Below are 24,965 nucleotides of genomic sequence, written 5' to 3'. Positions count from 1 at the left end.
TTAAAGATGCACCATGTGTGCGGGCCCTAAATGTAGAAACTGCAGCCACAGTGCTGTTACAGTCATTCCCCAGCTGTAATCATGATGCAGAGCAAAGACTGTAAATAAAGATGGACGACGTGTCTCCACTTACCCCCACTGTACAAAAATGAAGCTAAAATATCCCGGATATGGCTGCTACCATCTCATGCTGATGATGTCATTTGGAGGTAGAGTCTGTGCAGAAGCGACCTCTGTGGTATCCAGTTACCGCTGTCTTACCTATCGTGACCAGCGCTATTGATTGTGAGCACACTGATTGGCACACACAGCTGTCAATCGTGACATCAAACCTCTTTTTTTTGTAGCACCAATTAACTAATTAAAAACAAACTTAAAAGAAAAATTAACACTTGAACAACAATCGGCGTAAAAAAAAAAAAAGAAACTAAAATAATGTGTACTTTAGTTTGGCCCACATCTCATCTGCTAACATTGAGAGGGCAGGGTTTAGGACCTGTGCTGCAGCCAGCCACCAGGGGGTGATAGAGATGTTTTGGCTTCACTTTTGGGAAGTTTTTTAACATCCATCTGTATTTACAGTCTGTGGTGCAGACACACTGGGAGCGGATGTGGAAGACAGGGAAATGCTGACCAATCAGAGCAGAGGGGAGGGGGACTTAAAGAGACAGGCGTTAAAAGTGAGTGTTTCTGGTGCGTCCAGTAGCTCAGTGGGTAGAGCGGCTCCCCTTTGCTGCATGTCATCCCCTCTCTGTGTCCCAATTTCATGCTTAAATACTGTCCTGTCAAATAAAGGCAAAAGCCAAAAAAAGTTAGTGTGAACACAGGTCTAGCAGATGATATGAGAAAAATAGTGTTTTTGAACATTAAATCATGTAAGTGTGTTCTAGTAGAAACCCCAAATACAAGTATGAATCTGAAAGTGAGCATAATTTGGGACCTTTAATACAGGCTGAAACTTTATTTCTTGGTGTCCTTATGAATAAGACAGTGGGTAAATCTTTTCAAGGTACATATTCTATACTTACAGTGTGTGTTTTCATACATTTCCTTCAAAGATGACAACAGCATGACTCGGATTTCATCAGTTGACTGGGACTCCTATCGACACTGACAGGCTATGATGATGGCAGGTGCGGCATCGACTCAGCTTCAAAGTAAGAAATGTCTCATTATTCTTTGAAAAACTCTTTAACTTGTGCATATGTGTGTGGGGTTTTTCTCCACACTGAGTTAAAAAATTACAGTATCAATGTTTCATCACACACTATTTTTTCTAAGTGGAGCAATGACCGATCACTGCTGACTTTATTATTTGGTAATAGAGATAAAATATTGATAATTCATTGTGATGCATGCACAGAACATCAGGTCAGTTTATTCTTGATTTTTCTCTCCTAAATTCAATACTAAAACAATTAAAAAGTAATGGGATTTCATGATATAAAACTGAGCAGTAAGACTGTGGAGTAGTTCTCCTAAGATATCAAATTATTCTCCTTAAAAATCGGCTTTTCCCAGAGTGTGACATGTTGCTTTAAAGGCCTTTGCTCTTAATTTGTACCTTTAAACACACACTGTATTTCCAAAATATCAGAACTTTCCTGTCGATGTTCCACTCCTACTCTGTTTTGTAACTTCTTCTGTGACTATCCGGTTGGTACACATAAAGGTTTGTCTCTTAAAGCACCGTACAAACAAACCTGACTTTTTTGGACGCACTGTCACTGAGCAGCACACACACAGCTGCTACATGATCAAGCAGTGTCACAAGACCCCAGTTTACTGCAGAGAGAGGGATGTGTCTGCCAACTAATTATCCCCCCTGCTGCCCCTCTCCAAAATGCTAATGGTATTTACAGGACTGTGAGAGGGGAGAGGACACCAGCGGCAGGTGCAGCTGCTGGAGCATCATGCTACACTGAGCCTCCATTACTGCACCGAGGAGTAACAGAGGGGTCATTGTGGGTGTTTAGGTGACAGATAATCAGTCAGACTGAGATCAGATAAACATCCTGAGCTTTAGCTTTGTCTGTGGTTCACTCAGAAACTGCAAACTCACAGTCGCTGTGCGTGTTTGGTTAAAAGACATTGATATTAAACTATTTAAAGATGTATTTATACAGCACTTCAGTGTTTCACGATAAAAGCAGTTAAGCAAAGGCAAAATATTAGAAGATATTCACACTCACATCTTCACAGCTGGACTTTTATAATGCCTTGTTTACTTGCCTTAAAGGAGAAATCAAAGTTTGTTTCAGTGGTGGAAAGAAAATAAGTACTAAAGGCACTTACAGTATCTGACATCCGTCTGAGTATTTCACCTCTGGTCTGTTTAGAGCTGTTGGGTAGTTATGCTGTATATTGTGGCTCCAATTTATCATTGGTTAGGTCTGAAGACTGGTTTAAAAAGTAAAATAAATCTGGTGGTGTGGAGTTAGAAACAAGTGAGTTCACCAGACTGTTTAGCCTGCGTCTCATCTCTGCTGGAAGCTAGCTGTTTGCGGCTAAAATTAGCAACTATTAGCATAACACACCTGAATCTCTGAGTGAATTGTTGGTGGTTAAGATGCATTGTGGTTTTGATTGGAAAATTCTTGATGAATTGAGGTCATAGAGGTCCACACTTAACATAGGCAAAACTATATCAAAACATTTGTCTACAAACTCTCACAACTCATGTAGTATAATCCAGGTCTCATGCTCATTACGATTTTTTTTTTCTTTAAATTCTGAATTTGAATTTTTTTGTTCACAGTGAAGACACGAGAAAAGCAAAGTTTTCTTCATAAATTCAGTGTAGGGGAAGTAACTGATATACAAGTGATCATCCGGGCAGAGAAGTATTTGGAGTACATCAGTGTCACAGGAGTGCAATGTTAAATCTGTGAAGTTCTTTTTATAACGCTCGGGCTGAGGTTCAGTTTCAGATTGTGCAGAATTCTGCAGCCCTACTACAGAGTAAAACTAAAGACTTCTCTCATATCTTTCCAGCTTTAGCTTCTTTGCACCAGTTACCAATTTCTTAGATCCATTTTGGAATCTCACAAGGTTTGCAGAGTCAAACACTGGAGAACTGTGAACTCCTTACTGCCCAAAAAGACCTCTTAAATCTTTTGGGGTTTGGCATTTGGCTCCTCCAGAGTCCATGCTAATGTGGTGAGTGAACTTTTGCTACACTACCACCTCTGCTTTGAAACAGTCTCAACGTTTAAATCTTATTTTAAAAAATATATATTTATAGACTTGTTTGTACATATAATACAGCTCTGTCATGCGAGAACCATATGTTAGTTTATAGTGCTACTGTTGATTGTTTTTTCACATTTATGAGTGGAGGTTATGTAACCTTCTTTTTATGGTGGTGTTCTTATATGTGAAATTGTGTTTAATGCTTTTGTCCTGTAGTGGAAAGAACATTGTGCTCCTTGGTTGAAAAGTGCGCTACAAACAAAACATTATAGTATTCATTTAGAAGCGCCAACAAAATCAAGCGAATATACATGGGTCTTAAGAAGTTTATAAATATGAGTTGAATGATCCAGTAAATGGTAAATTATTACAAATTTTAGGAAACACATGACATCAAGGACAGTGAACGTCTAATACAAACACTGAGTAACTGTGAGATGTTAATTTACTGTATGGATATGACAGTTCTGAAATATGACTGGGGCTTTGCCTGATTATTAAAGATCACCTCTAGCAATGTTTGAGGACATACAGTACAAGAAAACTCTGTTTTGAATAATAATCTTGTCTGATTTAGTTTCTACACAAGTTCAAATACTTTCAGATTCGTAAAATTTCATCTACTCGTTCTTCTTCACTTAAAAATCCAGAATCTATGAACTAACAGATATTTTTTATTTAAATTTTTTTGATTTCTAGACACACAATGTCTCCTATTTCGCTGGAAAATCTATTCTCAGTGTTTGTGCACTGATCAAAAAAATAATGCACTGGTTAAATTTAAAAAGAATTAAGGCAACAATCTGCATACCGGTATATCTTTTTGAGTAGTCAATCCTGCAAGTCTTTCATAATCTGACAAACTCAATTAGTTTAGTACAACCAACGTGATTTGCTTTAACCTAGAAAAACTTAATTAAGTTAAACCAACTTATACTGGTTTCATCCAAAAGTTGATATTTAGTGGTCAAACTGTTTTATAAAGATATTTTAACTTATTTATTTTGATGCTGTCCTTCAAAAATGTCAAAAACGTTTTGGACTTCTTAAAATCAGTTGTCAACTGACTAAAACTGACAGTTTCAAGTCTCCTCATCTCACTTGTGTAAGTTACTTAATGGACCTTTATTGATTGGCTTTGTGATTTATTGTGATGTCATAAAGTCATACCCTTATCTCTTGAACTCCGATATAAGGGCACAGAGAAACTTTCCTTCATCAGCAGATGAATGTTTCTGTCAAACTCTGCACATTCTGCACAGTGGAGCTCAAACATCCAACAATACGCTGAACACATTTTGGAGTGAAGGAAGTGAAGGGAGACTTAAATATCCAAAATTTTATATATATTATTTCAATGGTGGAGTAAATCACTTGAATTGCAGGCTTGTTGATCAGCATGTAAATTATGCACTGAGGTCTAAAATGTTCAAACTGTCAGTTGCTTAATCCAGAACCATGTGAGAAAAAAATCTCCATTTGTCTGAGGAAGGGATTGGGAATGGAGAGCTGAACAACAGAGTAAATATTTGGCAGTGGAGAGCTCTTGGGAGCTGCAGAGGACCCTCTCTGGCTGGGTGTTAAATAGATTAAGTGGCTGCTGGGTCATTGTGGACAGAGAAATTCCCGCTCTTTGGACATGACTTTTCTTTGCCTTTGCGTGTTTTTGCTCTCCAATCGAGTGCCCTCTGTAAACTACCCACTCCAGCAAACCTGCCGTACTGTAATCCGCTGGTGTTTGTCAACCTCTGGGAGGCTGCTGTGTACACAGACATGAAGTCTGTCCTTTTAGTTTTTGTTGATATCTTTAAAGTGGCTTTACAGTGTTTGTTTTGCGAGGAAACGCTTGTGCGTAATGTGCGTAAAAACTAGATAAATGTTGATGTGTGAGCATTCTGGGCTGATGATACAGGTCACCGACTTTGCTGAACTCTGGAAACCTAAAAGGAGTTTAATACGTCCTGAATCACACATGTAATATTGCTCGGGACTATAGACTTGGCGGCAGTAGACGCGGAGCAGTAGATAGTGTCCCAGATCCTATTCAGCTCCATTCAAAACCATGACAACACGGAACAAGCTCGGATTTATCCTGCAAAGTTAAAGGACATTGTGCCGGGGCGTCAATCAGGCATTATTGCGGGACTGAACAAATGCAAAATCTTGACTGGAACAAATGCTTCCAACGGGTCTCGGACGCGGGGCTACATTTTCCCCTTTTGTTCCCCTCCTCTGGTTGGCATGTATTTGTGTTCCCTCTCGTCCGACCACCCAGGACGACTGGGGAGGCATGAACACCACCACCTCCACCACCACCGCCACTCTCATCCCCGGCCTCATGCGCCTCGCTGAAGTGGATGAGGGTCGATATCAATATCAAATACAGGGGTTAAAACACCCCCACATACGGCTGGATTCACACTTTGCATTTAATGTGTTTTATATGTGCAGATCAGCCTGTATGCGTCTGCTTGGATAGAAAATGACTGAACATAACAATACAAATAATTTTAAATATTAAATTAAAGCCATAAAAATCAATAAAAATAATGCAATACAAGCCAAAGTGCTCCTTTTAATTTTTGCGCGTGAAGCATGATGGATTATCGATCATTTATCTTGATAACCAATTAATTAAATCCTGTCAAAAGTCATCAGTCACTGCTTTAATTTATCAGAGGCTGAATCAGGCATGTTTGGAAGTTTGAATTAGGCATAAAAGGTATTTATTGTGCAATTAATTAGCCATTGTAATACAATTATTATCATGTTTTTGTAAGTTTAACACCCTTATGTAACATTTGTATACACAAGTACAATTATAACGTCTCCTATTAAAACATACAGTGTGTTTTACTATAATGATATATATTATTAGTAATTTATTTATTTATTTACTTTAATACACCAGCTTCCACTTCAGAGTACCCACAGGAGGCGTTATAGCTGTTGGTAAATACACTAATAAACTCTTATATTTGCTTTAAACAACAGCAAAGTGTGTCAGAAACCATTTGCTACATGTTAAAATAAAGTTTTGCCCTTTTTAAATTTGTCACATCATCATAAATCATCTACATACTCGCAAAGAAAGAATTTCCTTTTGCCTGTTTCCTAAATATGTCAAAGGAATTTCCTGCACCATCCATAAACGTCCAAACTTCTCACGCCTGCAATTAATCCACCTCTAATGGACGCATTAGTTAAACCAACTCGCGGGCATCACGCTAATTGCTCACTTTGTATGCAAATGTTGGACACGTTGTTTGGGCGAGGACAGGGGAGGAGGAGGATGATGAGGAGGAGGAGGAGGAGGGGGAGTTTGATGATGGGTCGGGCTCTTGTTGTCAGTTGCCACCCAAGACGTGATTCAGCTCCAACAATCACCATTATCTGTTCCCCAGTTTGACGATACGGGACGAATCTGTAATGATGACAAGTGTTTCCTTCGCTCATTGTTGAAGGTTTCTTCTTGCTCCGCACCTACCGTCATTGGGTGACAGCACTCCAGCCTTTCAGGTACTCAGCGGTAGGAGGAGGCTTTATAAGCGGAGCAGCCTTGTGTTTGCAGCTTATGGAGTGCTGTTTGTGTAAACACTGAGCGCAGCGCACCGGTGTTTGGACAGCGCGTAAAGTGGACAGGATCTGCTGCGGTTTTCTTTTCCTTCCCCTTTGGATAAACTTACTTATTAAAGCAAAGCAAACCCCGGGATTGCACGCACGGACGCGATGGCAACACCGACCAAGTTCAGTTTTTCCGTCAGGAGCATCCTGGATTTGCCTGAGCGGGATGCGGAGGCTGCGCCGCGGTCCTCCCCGCTTTACTCCTCCTGCTCCTCCAGCTCTCCGTACAGCTCCTGGATGGAGTGCGACCGGAGCCCCTGCATATGTAAGTGCATTTTAAAACCATTGATGAATGCAAATGATTGAAATATCCATCATCCATTCACCCAACCCTGGAAATATTTATATTTTTATTTATGAGACAGCTTGTACCTTTATTTTTAAATCATAAGGAGCCATTATCTAGATAGCTTGATGTGTTATTTTTATTTTAATAGCTTACTAATATGGTAGATAGATAGATAGATAGATAGATGGATAGATGGATAGATAGATGCGTAATATATGCGTATATTTCTGTATGAATTTGGACTAACCTGCATTATTTATCTGTACAGCCTCTGATGAAGGCAGTCTCGAGGCCTCCCCCGACTCGACCAAGCCGGATGACTCGTCCCAGGACTCGGAGCCCGACAAGAGCAAGAAGAGCAAGAAGCGCCGGGTACTGTTCTCCAAGGCCCAGACCCTGGAGCTGGAGCGGCGCTTCCGTCAGCAGCGCTACCTTTCCGGCCCGGAGAGAGAGCAGCTGGCCCGGCTCCTCAGCCTGACCCCGACCCAGGTGAAGATCTGGTTCCAGAACCACCGCTACAAGATGAAGCGAGGCCAGGCGGAGGGAGCGCTGCAGGACGTGGAGATACCGCAGCCTCCGCTGCTGCGCCGGGTCGTCGTTCCCATCCTGGTCCGGGACGGGAAACCTTTTCACACCTGCTTACTTGACACGGAGAAACCTGGCTGTTTGCCTCCATCACAGGCCTTTCCTTTAGCCTACCCGTCTCTGCAGCATCCGTCCCACGTCGCGCTCCCTCCGAGGTACCACCAGCACTTTCCCACTGCGGCGGCCTCCAGATTCGCGTGGAGAGACTTTTGGAGCGACTCGGTCCACTTTAACTCCTTCAAGTGAACAAGTGAAGGCCTCATGTCACATCTCAATGCACAAACTCATTTAGAATTGCATCAAATGTTTTCTGAATGTTTTGCAAAATTTTCGAGCAACTTAAACATTTAGATTTTCTCTATAGAACAAATTTATATTTTGCACATTTTATTTTGATATTTTTACTATTTTTTAAAATGCTGATAATATTTTCTCATACATGGGCTTACTGGTGTAGCCTGTAGAGTTTTAATTATCCGGTGAGATAATGTATTTGTATGTGAAGCTGTTAATATTCGTATGAAGACAGATGAGGTGCAGTAGGCTGTAGGCGGTGTTAGAATAGCAGCAAAGCCACTATTAGCCTGAATGTTTGAAGGAAAATATAATGTTATTTGTTGTCTTTAAGGAGACTTTCTTTAACTGTATAAACTTGTTTCTTTTGTGAACGAAATAATTAATAAAGTTTCCCATATTTTGTATGATACATTTCCTGGTTAATGTGCATTTTTTTGTTGTTGCAAGTTTAGCCCCCACAATTTGTCTGTATCCATTTCTGCAAACAAATAGACACACAAACAAATTTTATTTTATTAAATTTAATTTTTTCCTTTTTTTAAAGTTTAGATTCTCGTTTTTAACTGCTCCTAAAAATATTTATCTAATAATAATATTATTTAATATTTATTTATTTATATTTATTTTCTTTAGTGTTTTCAAAATTATATTTAATTTAAAATAAATTTAATTTATAAAATGTAAAATATGTAGCAGGTCATGACAGGAGCCTGGAGGCTTTTATAATGTTAAAAAAAAAAACCTAATTATGCACCCAAAAGCTGAGCAAACATCACTTGTAAAAAGGGACTGGATTTGGTTAAGCATAAGAATACCCAGTAAACATTACAGCCTCTTTCACTGCAGCACCCTGTTGTTGTCTTGGGTGCTTTTCACTTTTATACAATTAACTTTTGTTATTCTAAAGCAAGTGGGACAAATACTGCTGTCACACTCGGCTCGGTTTGTGTACTGTAGGTTTGAAGAGGATATGATTTTTTAAAGGGTGCAACAGGCTCTGAATAAAAACTGGATGATCGACTTTCTTCAAGCTCTAATCTTTATATTATTTCACTGTATCAGGACAGTTGATGCTGAGGAGCAAGATGCTTTTATAGCCAGAAATATGCAGGAAAAAGACGTGTTTATTTAGATGGTTTTGGCAGTTTAGCAAAAGACACAGCAGTTATTAAAAGATTATTCAATTGAAAGTTATTTGTGCTGTTAAAAACACTGACTTGAGAGAAACTTTGCCCATAGTGATGGCTGCCGTATCCTCAAAGTGAGACGTACTCTGAGACAAATCCGTCCTTGCTCCCATTTAAATGTTCCACCATGAAAAATATGCCCGAGTGTTTAAAATCATGTCAGTATTTCATCAGTGACGAGGGGGGTCTTCTGCTTTCACGCCCCTTGTAATGTTGTTTGCTCGTCCTGTGACCCTGCAGCCCATCGTCCCTGTCACCTGGTCCTTTGTCCCCCTCGCTGGGGCCACCTTGTATCACATATGGAGGGGACTGGCCGAACCCCTCAGCTCGCTGCATCTCCCCTTAAACACTCTTTTTGTCTGCGTGTCTCCCCGTGAATGGACCATTGTCCCTCGCCCAAAAGGGACCGAGACAAAATCTTTAGTGTTTCAATTCCCGTGATGTTTAATCAGTCCCTGCGACAAATTTATGAGGTTTAACTGCACAATGGTGTTTTAGAGCATCTTGGGGTTTAAGGGTGACAAAGACAGGCTTTTAGAGGTTGCCATTGGTTTTTTAAGTTGGTCAGAGGAATTGTCTGAAAAGGATGGGCTTGTATTAGCCGGCCCATCCTATAGTTTTACTCACTGGCCTGCGCCAGGGCCTCTTTCAGGGAAGTTATAAGGTCCACATAAACGAGGCCACAGGAGGAGTTTTGGTAACTTGCTGCAAATGCATATTAGATCCTAATGGCCCTCTGAGTTAGAGACTGATTTTAAGATCATTTATTGGCTAGATTTTTGATGTTAGACGTAAGCATTTCAAACACTAACATTCTTATAAAGATTGTACCCTACAAAATCTTTGTCATAGCTTGTCATTTGCAAACGGTGTGATTGTGTAAAATCTTGCGCAGTGGGATACAGAGTTCACAAAATATAATGATTATATCCTTAAAAACTGGCTACTTGTCATGATAAACATTTTCGTCCTGCATCCCTGCAATTAAAGGCTCTTTTAGAAACAGAAAATTGGTTTTCGTCAAAATTTTATCTGCAGCATCAACAACAGATGCTTTAAGAGTGCAGAGATGTTTTGTTTTAGTTTATAAAGGACGGTATGGGAGATACAGGTACACCAATGAAACTGAGCTGGACAGCCACAAAAAAATGTTCACAGGCTGAGATCAACGCAAAAAGAAAGGTGGTGTGTGGATATCTCCTCTGCCGTCCTTTCTTGGTTGTCTATTGTATCAACACACCAAGATAAACTTTTTTGTTGCTCTAAGTAGGCACAGCTTCACAGCAGCCCTAAAACTTTATTTTAGTTTGTAGACTTAAATTATTTGGTATTTAAAGAACAACTGCAGCTTACAGGTTTGTGGGTACATAATGTGCAATACCAGCAGCTAAGTTAGCCTTTCATTAACTTGTGTTAGCCTATAAAAGTGAGCTCTGAACTATTTTGAAGTGAGACTTAAGTTTGATTCGGAGCTCTGAGAGATGTGCTGCAGCGTCAGAATACAACAGTACTAGTGGCAAAATGTGACAGTTTGGATGATGAAGTTAAGTCAGAGTGAAGTGGTTCATGTTAAGATATAAACTTCTGATCTGTTAAGCAAGTGTTGAATTTTAGGGGGATAAATGCAACAAAAACTGAAAAACAAGTCCATTAAGATTACTTATGTTTCCCCTTTTCTCTGGTGTTTCACTTGATTTTCAAATTATTTTTAGATTAAAGTACGTCACTGATGTCCGGGCCATTGAAAAGTCTGTTAACAAGTGAGTGTGTTTTTACAGTGAGCCATTTCCCAACATCTTTGGGCTGTGACTACTTTATAAAAGCAATTATTTGGCCCTCATAGTTGCAGTTTGTATGTATTCATGGTTGTGAGCAACTCAACAAACATTACATTTTTATTTCTTTTAGTGTTTAATGTGATACATTTTAGAGAAAAGAAGAGATTAAAGTCTCTGGTGTCTCAAACATCAGGAAAAAAAGGAGGAAATATCAACATGAGAATCCTCAGATTTAATGTGATGCCTTCAGCGGTCATGCTCCAGGTTGGGAACCTCTGCGTTGAGCAATAGTTGAGAATCATGCTGACTTTCAATGATGTTTATCACACCTTACACTCTGCAGAAAGTAGTTATTAATAAAGGTAAACATTTGTAATTTTTGAAACAATAAAACTTTATCAACTTTAATAAGAAAATTGCACGTTGTGTTTAAATTAACTTCTGGGTTCACATCCTTTTTTTGAAACATCTCGGACTAAACATGGAAACTGCTTAAACACATTTTTTTAAGTTTTGGGGCATTTTAGCCTTTATCAGATAGGAAAGTCTGGCATGAAATGGGCAGAGGGAGAGGGGGGTGACATGCAGCAAAGGGGCCGGAGTTTGAATCGAACCCACGGCTGCTGCGACGAAGACAAAGCCTTTGTACCCACTCAACCAGGTGATCTAGCGGCCACCCGTAAAGACACATTTTAATACAATTAGGAATACTTATTAATCATTACTTGTCTTTTTTTCTACATGAAAACATCATAAAATGTCTAAATAGCTCATAAACAACTTCTTAAATCCAGAATCTGCTACAATAATTGAGAATCAGTGGCAGAGATCTTGAAAACACACTTTTGTGCCCTAGAATTTATTCAACATTAAAGTTAAAGGTATAATTTTCCCCTTTTCTTTTTAAAGTCTCAACAGGCTGTGTAACGTCACATATTTTGGGGGATGGGAAACACATTTTTGAATATACCAAACTGATACTAGTAAACAAAGATGGCGTCTGATCAGTTGTGAGAAACTAAAAACAAACACTTAAGAACTTCGGGAGACTTTGTGTGTTTTGTCAAAGGTCAAAGGTCAGACCAAAAGTGCAGCTAATGAGGTTTAAATTTGAAAACCCCTGGGTGGCTTTGACGGCACCAAAACATGTAAAAACAACCAATCAAATAAAACATGCGCTTTACATACTGTCCACAAAATAAGATAAGAAACCTTTTTGGGCCCCCAGAGGTGAAATATGGTTGTTGCAGCAGCACAAGGACACAAATGAGAACAGATAAACCAAGAATGATAAAAAAAATAAATAACAAGGTGTATAAAACTAAACGATAAAAGTAAAAATATATACAAAACAATTAAAGACCAAATTATAAATCAAAAATGACAGTGATGTGATGAGCAGCAGCAAAGTCAGCGAGGTACAGTACATGTAAATGCCAGACGAACACATACGATTACCTATTATTAGAGTTTGCCTGTATTAATATAGAAAAATAATAGAAATGTAGTTTATAATGTATCACAGTTTAACACAGTAACATAATATAGTATGGAATATAAGGTATAGTATAAGGAAGTATAACATAATGTGTGATCGTACACAAGTACAACATTCAATATTAAGTATTTAACGTATAATACACAAGATGTATTTGTTTAATAACAGCTGGTATCCTTCTTTAGCCTGTAACTGTCATGAATATAACATTCAAGCTGTTATTGTAGTGACATCTTTCTAATTTTCAGATAATGCTTACACTCTATATTTTATTTGTGAACTTTTGCACTTTTCCGATCAATATTTCTGCACATCCTGCACGAAACTGTTCACCTTTCTTGCTCTAAAACAGTTATATCCTCCTGAGACACTCATTTGAGGACATCACATTTTGGGTTTCCTGCACCTTATACTTCATTCTGCTTAACCTACAACTGTCGTCCTCCTTTGTGGACACTTTTATGCCCAGTCTACCATCGATCACACTATAAAAGTGGACGAGGTGCAAAACCTGATCAAATGTTATGCTTGGAACTTGTTTATTTGTGCTTTGTAACGTTTGTGGTTTAATACGGCAACAAATTTGATCAATTTTAGCAACAGTGACAAGCTAAGATGGTGTCAGTTAAAAAGTACTCATTTGAGGACATTGGGACTATCGTATTATCACAGTATTTTATAAAGGCCAGTGAGGTGTGACAGACTGTTCCTACAGTCAAGGACATTCCTAGCTTGGAGTGTGGAGCAAGGAAAATTCATGCAGAGCTACAAAATGCAAAAATCACAAGACTTTTAGAAATTATTTGCAATTTTGTTTTGGACAACAACGTTCAACAACGAACAATTGAAAGTATTTTTCTGTTCTATAGTAATGTTCCTTTGCAGTTCTGTGCCTTCATTTCTTCTTCTTGTGCCTAATGCACCAAACACTAAGGCAAAGTCCTAAAAAACTGATCATACTCTGAGTGTAATCAGGTTTTGCTGTGTCTATAATCCAGCTCTCCACTAGATGGCGCACTAACACACTGTATCATGTCTCACTTCCTGCTGTAACAGTGACCAAACGGTGTGCGTGTTAGTTCTCTGGATGAACTCAGTCTGTGATCCGCTAGAGGCCGCGCGTCACTGCGCCATAAAACCCACCATGCTTTTTACACTCCCTGATTCCCCCACTATACTACACTGCTGTTGATTGGGTGCAGAAAGATGGCCGCCCGTGGTGACGCGTGTGGCTGCTTGGCGTGACGTCATGCGTCAGTATTTGCTCAAGTATTTGCCCTCTAATGAGTCCAGCTCTTTTTGTTTTACTGTGTGGAGTAGAGTTTGCAGTGATGGAGGATCAGATATATTTAGTTTTAAATGTGTTCATGGATAACTCTAAAAGAAAGATGTGATGGTGAAGCTTTTCTCTTTTTGTCATCTCCTTTTCAGGGTCATTTTTCTCTGCAGCTCATTTTCTAGTGGCACAAAAGTTGTAAGAGCTGGCACGTGAGGACACAGGAAAGAGTCAGACAAAGTTTTAAGGGGAACAATCCTCAGAGGGGGCAACACTGTCAGAAAGTTATTACTTTTTAACCTGTTTCAATGAGATTTAAAAGGGCCTATACTTTTTCTTGCAGGATGCAGGCTTGGTATTATTACATAACACAATTAACATAACTATTTATATTAAAGTTGACCTCAGATGTTACGTGTTTTTAATGCAAAATAGCCCAAATATAGCATAATGAAATCTATAATTTATTATTTGATATACACTACAATGTTATCTTATTTTATATGAAATAATAACAGTAAGCAACTTCCATTTTAGTTTCCATTGCACGAACTTCTTCCCCCTGTCTGAAGTTGCTCTCCGGATCATATCACGCGCCAATCAGTTCCTAAACAACAACGTGCAGCCTCGATAACAAAGGCTCGGTAGCCTCATACCCGCCACTTCAAAGTGTCCTCATTATTCTGAGGAATTAGCCGGAACATTTGGACTAATTAGCGCTAATTGGCCGTAATAGCCGTGTGCCAGAACAGGGGAAAGGTACTGATTTAGATGATTAAGAATGTCTTGCGAAATTCCGTAATTAAGGCAGGCATACGCAAGGTTTACCTTGGATGCAGAAACATGCGGTAATTTTAATTGCCTGTGATTATATGGCCTGCGAGGTGTGCGCGTGCACATCGGCTATCATCCAGACAATTTATTTTAAGTGTAATATTTAGCCTCGGACTATATGATAATATTGCTTCATTAAAGATAATTGTAAGGCAGTGACAGGATATGTTGTTGTGATGTGTGTGTGTGTGTGTGTGTGTGTGTGTGTGTGTGTGTGTTTAGATTGGACCGGTGCAGCGCTGCAGATAGGCACATATGATGCTGCTGTAACATGCAGTCTGTAAATACACAACTGTGGCTGATGATCCGCGTGACTAACTGTCAGTGATGTGCATGTCAATGCAGTCATGAGACTTCACACTGCTGCTGAAGGTGCACCAGCATCACTCAGAGTTAAATAAAGACGTAAATAAAAATCTACATATTGTATTTTAATAAATGAACCAATGAAGGCAGGTTTGGAGTCTCAGTGGAATCAAACTGATCACAATATTCCACATGAGTGTGTCTGCCACCAGAAGACGCTGTGTTTCTTTAATTCCTGTGTAAGGAGATGTCGGCTCAACCTGCAGGCGTACACTTCTTCTGTTAGGAGCTGCTGGTGGCATCAGCTGCTGCTGCAGGACTGACGTTAGACCTCCCGGCAAGACCTTTCACAAAAATCTATCAATAATAATGATAATAATAATTTCTTGATATTTTCACAGTAGCTACATGCAGGCTCAGCTCCGGTTTGATCCAGACATCCACTGAGTGTGTAAGTTAGAAGTTATTGTGTTAATTTTAATGCTTCACTGTATTTTCTAATGTCGTGTGGCAATAATTTTGTACCTAAAAAGCAGCAGACAGGAGAAAACTAGCAGCCGAACATTTACTTGTACTTAAGGCTATTGCTTTATATTAAAATATTGGCAAACATATAATATAAAATGCTATTAATGCTTATTAAAATACATTTTACGCACATCTTTAAAAAGTAGAAAACAAATAATAACAGCCTATCATTCCAATAAAAAATAAAATAAAATAATCGTTTCAATAATTTACTATTTTTGTTGTAAATTAATGTTTTAATTCAGTTTTGGGGTTAAAATGGCAGAAAAAAACCCACCTAAAATCTTTGCTTAAAAGCGCACGGACTTCTGTTGAAGCAGGGCGCACTGAACACCGTCTCCTGACTTCAAAGCTGGTTGGGTGAAGCCAAAAGCTTTTCTTATGCTTCATGTGTAAAATTTTAGAAATGAGATATGATTGAGTTAAACTGTTATGGCTCCTTGAGCATTAAGGCAAGATGCTACTGAGGGCTACCTGGCGTTGTGCTGCAGGAGAGTACTTGAACGCCGTTAACTTCACATGAGAGCCTCTCCTACTCCAGACTCTATTTTGTGATTTTTTTTTTTTTTTTTTGGCGTGTTTTTTTTTCTTCTTTCGTTCATTTTACTGGGAGAAGAGTGTGTGCATCTGAATTTAGGTAACACGCTGCTTGCGTCCAATGATATCAAAAGAAAAAAAAACGAGGGGGGTTAATCATTTACGCAGCCACTTAACACGCGGATGTGTATTTATTTACTTATCAGTATCAGTCAATTTCCCTCCCCGCAAGTGCACTTTTGCATGTCTGAGTACGATAAGGCATAACACAAACAATCCTGCAATCACTGGAGGCCTCTCATGGCCATTAAAAGTCAGTAGTTCAACTGAGGAGTGGTTCTCCAACTCTCAAGTCCATATAGGCCTCCTTTCATCAAGAGGCCCTCGTAAACATCACTACAGTTAATAAAGTGTATTGTGGTCAGTGCAGTCCCAAGGTGCAGCGGTGTGTTTATCAGCCACAGCAACAAGTCACAAACTCCAAATGCAGCAGCCGCAGCAGCCGCACAGAGCCCCGGACACCGCGCGCAGCCGCCGGGACCCACATTTATGATCATGTACAGCGCTTATGTTATTGTTAGTGGGAGGGGAGCACATGTCTTGTAAGTGAAATTACGCTCGGCGAAAGGAGGCTAGAGCTGTTTTGTATTGTTGCCGATGCCCCGCCTCTGATGGTAGCCTTAAACCTGGCACCCAGCTAAAACAAACCAAAGCCAGCACCGAGCTCCCACTCAATCCAATTAAGGCGGACTTGAGGCGCTCTCCTACGTGTTCATCTACCAGGATCGACGTTGAGACAACAGGAACCAGAGGGGCTTTGGCCAAAAAAAAAAAAAAAAAAAAAGAGAGAGAAGGAGAGATTGCCTTGCCTTCTAATTTCTCCCTCTCCAGCCCCAGAACAATGTCGATGAGCCCTAAGCATACGACTCCTTTTTCTGTTTCCGATATCTTGAGTCCTCTTGAGGAGAGCTATAAGAAAGTAAGTATGGAGAATAACAACTTGGGGGCACCTCTCACTTCTTACCGGCAGCCGCAGGTCTCTCAGGCGGCGATGCAGCAGCACCACATGGGCCATAATGGGACTGTCTCTGCGGCTTACCACATGACTGCGGCAGGTGTTTCTCAGCTGTCACACACGGCCATGGGGGGCTACTGTAACGGCAACCTGGGCAACATGGGCGACCTGCCGTCGTACCAGGACGGCATGAGGGGCAGCACCACAGCCACCGGCTGGTACGGAGCCAACCCGGACCCGCGCTTCTCCACCAGTGAGTACAGCCCTGCACCTGCACTTTGCCTCCAGCTTTGAGTTGAACCGAGGGTGTATAGCGCTCAAAATGCAGTTTTACGCGTAGTTTAGAGCTTCCTGTATTGTTTCTGGCACCTGTGAGTGTTTGTGCGCCAAGATAAGCCCTCTCCATAACCCTCTCCAGTTTATATTTCACCCGCTGGCTTTTAATGTTACGAGGGAGAGCAGAGATAAAGCGAAATCATGCATTCAGTTCACGGCGTGCAACATCTGGAAAAAAGTGTCACCATGAGGAGCATTCATGCTGAAAATGTCCTCCAAGATCTTTTAATGTTGAATATGGCATTAATCCGATAATAATATGCAGTCAGACATGAGCTAGTGCTGCAGTCTGTGCTCAGATTTACAGTTTGGTTATATGTGAAATGGACTTTGACACGCGTTAGGTTTTATGGATGAGGGCACCTGCCTCTTTAGGAAGCGTTTGATTTTTAGCTTCTTGTCAAAATGCAGACCGTGTTGAGTCATCAAAGTAATGAGCAGGGTTGTAATTGTGTGAATGCCACATTAGGACACATTGTTTCATCCACTGAAAAAAGTCTCAACCCTAATTTTCAATGAGGTTTTACGCATTAATGAAATTATTTGTGCACCGTGTAACACTTGTTGCATGTAAAATCAGTGGTTTCATTCTATTAATTTAATGTTTTTCCTCAGTTTCTCGCTTCATGGGCTCGTCGTCGGGCATGAACATGGGCAGCATGGGCAGCCTCAGCTCCCTGGCAGACGTCGGTAAAGGCATGGGCTCTCTGTCCAGCACCCCGAGGAGAAAGAGACGAGTGCTGTTCTCCCAGGCTCAGGTCTACGAGCTGGAGCGACGCTTCAAGCAGCAGAAATACCTGTCGGCGCCGGAGAGGGAACACCTGGCAAGTATGATCCACCTCACCCCGACCCAGGTGAAAATCTGGTTTCAGAACCACCGGTACAAGATGAAGAGGCAGGCCAAAGACAAAGTGTCCCAGCAGCAGATGCAGCAGGACAGCGGCTCGTGCCAGCAGCAGCAGCAGCAGCAGTCCCCGCGGAGGGTGGCCGTGCCGGTGCTGGTGAAGGACGGCAAGCCGTGCCAAGGCAGCGGCCACACGCCCACATCCTCCGCGCAGACCCTCCACCAGCAAGGGGGCAACGTCATGATCATGTCCAACAACACGTCCGGCCTCGGGCAGCACCAGAGCCAGCAGGTGGGGAGCACAGGTCACTCTCCAGATTTGGCGCCGCACTCCTCCAGTCCGCCGTCCCTGCAGAGCCAAGTGGCCGGCCTGTCTCACCTCAACTCCCCCGGCGCAGAGTACGGCTCGGCCCTGCAGTGTTCGGCTCTGTTATACGGCAGGACATGGTGACAAGAGGCGCCCGCTATGATTTAAAACCAATTCTTCTATTTAAAGAAAAAAAAAACAGACTTTTTTTTTCTTTCAAGACTCTACAAGTTCCACTGTAAATGTGCGCATCTGAACAAGAACCGAGAGAAATCGGTGCAGCTCCTCTTGAATTTTCACCTTTTTTGGAAGGAAATGTGACTTATATAAAGGAAGGAAGGAGGCAGAAACACTTTTGACCAGAAACTGCGGAAGTCTTTGGATTTATTTATGTAAATTATATTGAGATAAAAGAAGAAATCAGCAGTCATATAGGCCGCAGTAGTTTGGAGAAAGTGAACCTGAACAGGGAAACTGCTGTATGTGGGTGCTGTTAACCCCCCACCCTCACCCCCTCACAAACACACAAACACACATGACTCTGATTTATAATAGAATTTAATGTAAGCCGTAGATCTAGCTTGTATATTTCTGTAAAAGGTTTGAATTTTAGCTATCTGTTGTACAAAGTTTTTGACGCTATTGCCGGTTTGTTGTCGTTTCATTGGTATTTGTACGTTTTATTTCTTTGTAACTTATATAGATATTTGACTTACAACAAAACAGTCCTATTAATAAATTATGGAAACAAGACAGGACAGTTTTTTGTGAAATATGTCACCATATGCGGTGGTAAATGGCGGGAATATGCGTTTGGAAATGGAGTAAAAATTAAAACTTGTGCGCCATTATTATTATTTGCACATTTTAAAATTTATTCTTGGCCTTATTATGGAAAAGAATGTGCAAGAATTAAACATCCATGTCGTCAAATAGCTCCAGGGTTGCCAAACTAACACTATATCAACACTCTTATTCTGACACCACAATTAAACACTGGAGTGTATTTTTCTGTTTTATTCTCACAGCTCTGCAGGCTTATCGGCCCAGGCTGCAGAGCCCTGCAGAGTAAACGGCGCCTTTATGATTTCTTTTCTCTTTCTCCCTGTGTTTGGACTGTGTGAGTCAGAAAGGTGAGGTCTTTTCGGCTCCCTATCAAACACAAACGCTGCGCAAAGAACAGCTTATCGATGAAATCCCTGACCAAACAGCGCGCGAGGCCGAGCCGTCGGCGCGAGGCTGTATCAGCTGCTTTATCAATAATCAATCAGGAGGGGGAGGAATTGAAAGGAAACGACGACAGTCTGTTTGTGGCCGCGTTTCAATAAGAAAGCGACACGAACATTTCTTTAAAGATTAAACTCTCTATTTTAGGCCGCCTGGCTTTTTTTTAACGGCCGCACCGACCATCACCCGCAACCGGTTATTTATTTTCCTTAAATTGTAGGCTCTGTAAATAAAAGCTATAATAATCATTAGGGACTATTCTCTCGCCGCCTAATAGCGCTATAGGTATTAACAGTAAACAGTGTGGTTGCTAAGCGACGGAGGTAAGGACAGGTGATTTTCGTTTACGGCTGAAAATAAGTTGTTTTGTCGCAGGTCCTGTGGCTAAAATCTCACATAGTTTGAGTCTGGATAAGATGCAGATACACTTGATTTAATTTATATTCAATGATGACAAAAAATGCGTTTTTATTTCAATTAAATGTCCTCAAATTTCGTTATATAGCTCCATGGAAGAAAGATTTAAAGCGCACATATTTTTACAAATACAAAGATTCCTGGACTGTTACCCATCATTTTGAGATAATGATAATTTCTGTATGGCCTCATTTTGTAAAATTGATTTCACATTTCCCCCCACATGTTTTCTTTATTCTTACATCTTTAATTCAGGCTTAATAAAACAACTAAAACACCGCTCAATCCACTGAGCCATTGTCTAACTATTTAACCCATCATTACCCAAATATTACGCTTCAAAATGCGGGTGTATGTTGCCCAAAAGTACCGTCGGTGATGGCTCACGTGCAGCTGCATCAGCCCTCCAGGCCTAGTTTGCACCTGACTCCTGTCCCCCCATCTGATGCATGACTTTTACATGGGATCAGTGATGTTAATGGAGGATTTCTTGCTTATTATCCCGCCTGCTTGCTGACCTTTACATCCGTAACTATTAGATATTATGTTGTGAAATCATACATGACCTATGCGTCATCTTGTTACCCTTATGTTGGCGTTAATGCAACCTTTAAATAAGTCTTTAAAAACCATTAGAGGGTTGATGTTGTGGCTGTGACTCGGATTCAGCAGCACATTTTGGCTCCTGTTATGAGCATGTAGAGTGTAAAATTTAATTTCAGCCGACACTCTTTTGGCATGTAACTCTTTTAATTTAAATGCATAGATATTACATATAGAAAATGTGATTTTTCAGCAAAGCAGGAAACTAAACTTCCTTAATCTGCGCGTATCACTTTAAGGCAGCGGCCCCAGTTTGAGGCCACCACGCAGCAGCCCCCAGAAAAACCCCTATTGGAGACTTTTAAGTGAAATCTTAACCAGCATCAGAAACTATCTTCTATTAGGTATTTTGCAGAGCTGGTTTTGTTCGGGAGCAAAGTGAGAACTTTGGGATTACATTACCATGTCTTTGGCGCGGTGTGTGGTCTTTGTGTGCAGCTTGTAGCTGTTGAGAATGACTTGTTGGAAGCGTGTGTGCTCTCATCGCTCTCCTTTGTAGAAACCCACAGTGCAACTCCCCAAGTCCTCCTGGCTTTATGGTGGGCTGGTCTCCATGAACCCCAAGCAATTAGTCCCTAATCTCAAGGTAATCATATTTGAGTTAGCGACTAGCTGTTGAATTTTATTCGCCTGTTTAGCTGCAGTATCACTTTGGGTGATGTGTGGCATCCAGAAATCCTGTTTCATGTGTCAGTGGCGTGTTCAGACTGAATTTTAACTTTAAGGGGAAATCAAACGTGTGACACTTAAATAGAACGAGAGCTGATTTAAATCTTTACAGTGGCGTCGACATGTGAATGCAAACAAGCAAAATTATTTTGTTTTTCAGAGTTGAATTAGATTTTTAACTAACGAATTTTGCAACCTACACCTTAAAAAATGTTTGTTGAAGTTGTGTCTCCTTTTTCAAAACTGTATTTTTTTAACGAAAATTATAAATTGCAGGTGTGTTTCCAGTACGTTTTCATTCTTTTAAGGGTAATATTTTAAAATTGGGTGTCAGTATCTATGATAAAATTTTAGGACACATTACATTAACACAATCCTGCACGTTTTAAATTATTAAATCACTCGAGGTGGATATTTTTGCAGAGTTACGTGTCTTTAAAAACAATATCTTTCCTTTTCCCCATTTAGATTTTATTATAAGCTAGATAAACTTACAATTTTAAAATTAAATAAAACTTAAATGACAGGATACACTTGATAAATAAAATATATCCATAATCAAACCTGAAAAAAAAGATAATAACAATAAGAATAATTTTAAAAAATAAACAGTAACTGGCGTCGTTCATTTCGTTCCTTTATTTAAAGTGAACGTGCAGTTGTAATTTTTGGACATATATATTCCCATTGATGAAAACGAGGATAACACGCAGACGTGTGAGGCTTTAACACAGCGCTGTGATTAATTAGAGGCCATTATAAAACTAAAATGAAAAATAAAATGTAAAACTGTCAGATGGACTTCCTACAGTTTTACATTTATAGTTTGTTTGTTTGTATTAAATATGCATCAGACGGGCCTCGGTGCTGAAATAAATGTAAATAGAAAATCAGCATACAGACAAGCAATGTTAACTAACATTATGTATATATAATGTCTTAGTTTATTAATTATTTCACTTGATTTTACCTATAAGGAAAGTATAAAACATTTGAATCATAAGCAGAAATCCCTATAGATCCATCCTCCCAAGGCAGCCTCATAATAACCTTGTTTAGAGGATATAAAAATAATACATTTCTTCTTTTGAAGCACAGCCGCTCTCCTTCCTCTTTCTTAAGTTCCTAAACATTTCATTGCAGCAGGCCAAGGCATTCATGTGCATCACAAATAGGACAATTACTCAGCAACTGCAATCACCCCCTTTGGTAAATGTTATTGTCAGCTAGCAGCAAAAATCTTTAATTGTCCTACGTTTATCTGCTTCTTCAAGCCATTGTTAAAAGAGCGCAAACGAGGGTCATTTGTGAGCTGAAATACTTTGCATGCAAAGCGGAGCACAAGATGCTGTAATACTTGACCTTTTAGCATAATTGTTGCAGGCATGAAATGCAGCATTCAGAGCTCGCTGAGTGGAGTCCTTTCTCTCTCTCCCTCCCTCTGATGAACAAAGCGCATTTTATACATCTTCGGTGTTCATTTGGCTTTGTTTCTTTTGAGGAAAATTTCTCTGGGACTGGCTGCAATTTATCTTCATTTCAATGATACTGCTGGGGCGAGAAAACGGCACAAATCACAAGATTTCTCAATTCAACACTCAACAATGGAGTCCGTGCTTAGCCCCCCAAAAACGGCAGAAAACTTGTAAATAGATGTGTTTATCAGTTTGACATGACGGGTTCTTGGGTTCTTCACTAAATGGTACTGGACAGCAGGATTACAGCGTCCTGACCGGGGACACGTCAGGAGGACTGTGACTGCTGCAGGGGCTGAACCTGCATCTTTCACACTGGATTCTGTGTGGTTCCTTTAGTCAGAGCTCACAATATTAAGGGCAGAAAGAAAAAAAAAATCAACCAAAACTCGAATTCTACCATTCAGTTCTGCAGTGACCTAAAAATATAACAACTACTGAAGTGATTTATCTTCTTATACCTGCCTCTCATTTGTGATATGTGCCCTCTTTAAAACATGCAAAGAACAAAGTTGAAACAAGCAAGCATGCAGAATAAACTAAAATATTAGTTTAATTTTATTAAATGAAGGTCTTAGGACAGAAAGGTTAAAACGTCTTTTGTACACACTTCACTAAACTTCACTCTGAGAAGATTTTTGTCTTAAATGCAAAAGATAACCTGCTTTGCCAAGTACAACAAATACATAACAAAACTGTAGAAAAACTGTATAATTTATGGAATATATACACTAAAATTAAATAGAAAAGCAAATACTGGAACAGTCTAGCTCTTGAGGAACTATCAACTCGTCCCTGATGGTCCTTAATCTTTTAAGAACTCAAGTTATTTAAACTGAGCTGTAAATCTTAAATGTTTATATATTTCTTTAAAATATTCTGCATTAAAAATCATCATTGTATAGACATTGTGATATCATAAGATAAATTAACACCCTATTCCAACACATTCTCACTCCGACCTCGTCACATATCGACATTTCGTCATGGACTTTCCACGTCCAGATACGAAGTGGCAAGTACCCTGGGTGTGCTGGTTGTCATGTTCTGCCTGTTACATGCATTGTCTTCTTTCAAAATACACTTCAGTTTTCACAAGAAATTTACTGTTTACATACAGTCTCTTTCAAAATAAAATACTGCTAATTGACTTTTTTTGCCTTCAAAAACAAAAGCACATGGTTGGGTTTAGTAAAAAAAAAAAAAAGAACAGGATTTGGCTTTATAATCTTGCTTAATGCGAACACCGCTCTCCCGTGTGAAAGTCGGTGTTTGTTGGACCTGTACACCACCCCTCCTGCCTGCCCAACTCAGACTTTTGTCATCTTAACTTTCATTCATGTCCCGCCAAGTTTCCCCCTAATGCTGCCGAGTGCCATTAAACTATAACAGCGACCAGCAGCATATCGTGCTGATGTCAAAGGACGGCTTTTTTGTGAGTGTTTGACGCCGCAAGTCAGTGCCCGAGCGTGGGATTTCGATTATTTCGGAGTGAGACCTGGTATAATTTAGCTGTTCCTAACTCTTAATGATTTTAAAGTAAACATGAAAGCCCCAAATGGCAAAAATGTCCATGTCATTCTTTGGACGAACGTTACTTTGATTTGACGTACTGGTATTTCTCCTTCAAAGTAACAGAAGTATGTTTTAACCCTTTCTGGTCACGCAGATAACAAACCACCTATTGTTGTTCCATCTGCTTTGGCTGGGGTTCAGATTTGTTCTCATGAAACTGTAAAGACAGTAAAGAGATCAGTAAAGAGATTCAGGTTTTAAGGAGAGTATCATCTGCATATAATTTGAAGTCACAGTGAAACTGAAGTTACAGTGTCTTAAACTTCAGTCATATAAAAAGTTTTTGAGTTAAAAGTAATATGGTGGACAAGGTTTAGTTACACTATGTGTTTAAATCGAGTTCTCAACATGTTATTGGATCACTAAGAAGTGGGTGTGGCTTAGCGATTACAGTATCAAACCCCACATTCTTTGGAAATGTGTGCAGAGTTTATGCTGGGTAAAATCTAAACACACTCCTCCTACAAATCACATTTTATTGGATACATTTATATAACCAGTTCATGATGAGTCACAATATATATATATATATATATATATATATATATATATATATATATATATAT

The 24,965-nt window shown here is 39.9% G+C and overlaps 2 protein-coding genes and 1 long non-coding RNA gene across 3 annotated transcripts in view; all 3 read left to right on the top strand.

Annotated features, from left to right (window-relative positions):
- The first annotated feature begins 718 nt into the window (after nt 1-718).
- LOC126401422 (uncharacterized) overlaps nt 719-24,965 on the top strand; it is a 41,840-nt gene continuing 17,593 nt past the window's right edge. The window contains exons 1-2 of the long non-coding RNA XR_007571071.1: nt 719-875; nt 1,059-1,157. This is a non-coding gene — a long non-coding RNA (uncharacterized LOC126401422). The remainder of the gene's footprint in view (nt 876-1,058; nt 1,158-24,965) is intronic.
- On the top strand, nt 6,573-8,394 carry nkx2.9 (NK2 transcription factor related, locus 9 (Drosophila)). The gene is made up of 2 exons (XM_050062660.1): nt 6,573-7,081; nt 7,374-8,394. Exons 1-2 carry the CDS (start codon nt 6,922-6,924, stop codon nt 7,934-7,936), a joined length of 723 nt encoding a protein of 240 aa, XP_049918617.1. The 5' UTR covers nt 6,573-6,921; the 3' UTR covers nt 7,937-8,394.
- On the top strand, nt 16,019-20,277 carry nkx2.1 (NK2 homeobox 1). The gene is made up of 2 exons (XM_050062659.1): nt 16,019-17,199; nt 17,898-20,277. The coding sequence occupies exons 1-2, from the start codon at nt 16,833-16,835 to the stop codon at nt 18,575-18,577; spliced, it is 1,047 nt and encodes a 348-aa protein (XP_049918616.1). The 5' UTR covers nt 16,019-16,832; the 3' UTR covers nt 18,578-20,277.

The sequence above is a fragment of the Epinephelus moara genome, chromosome 14 (assembly GCF_006386435.1).
Source record: "Epinephelus moara isolate mb chromosome 14, YSFRI_EMoa_1.0, whole genome shotgun sequence".
Taxonomy (NCBI): Eukaryota; Metazoa; Chordata; class Actinopteri; order Perciformes; family Serranidae; genus Epinephelus; species Epinephelus moara.
The sequence above is the reverse complement of the archived record's forward strand: the minus strand, read 5'-3'. Positions and strand labels throughout refer to the sequence as shown.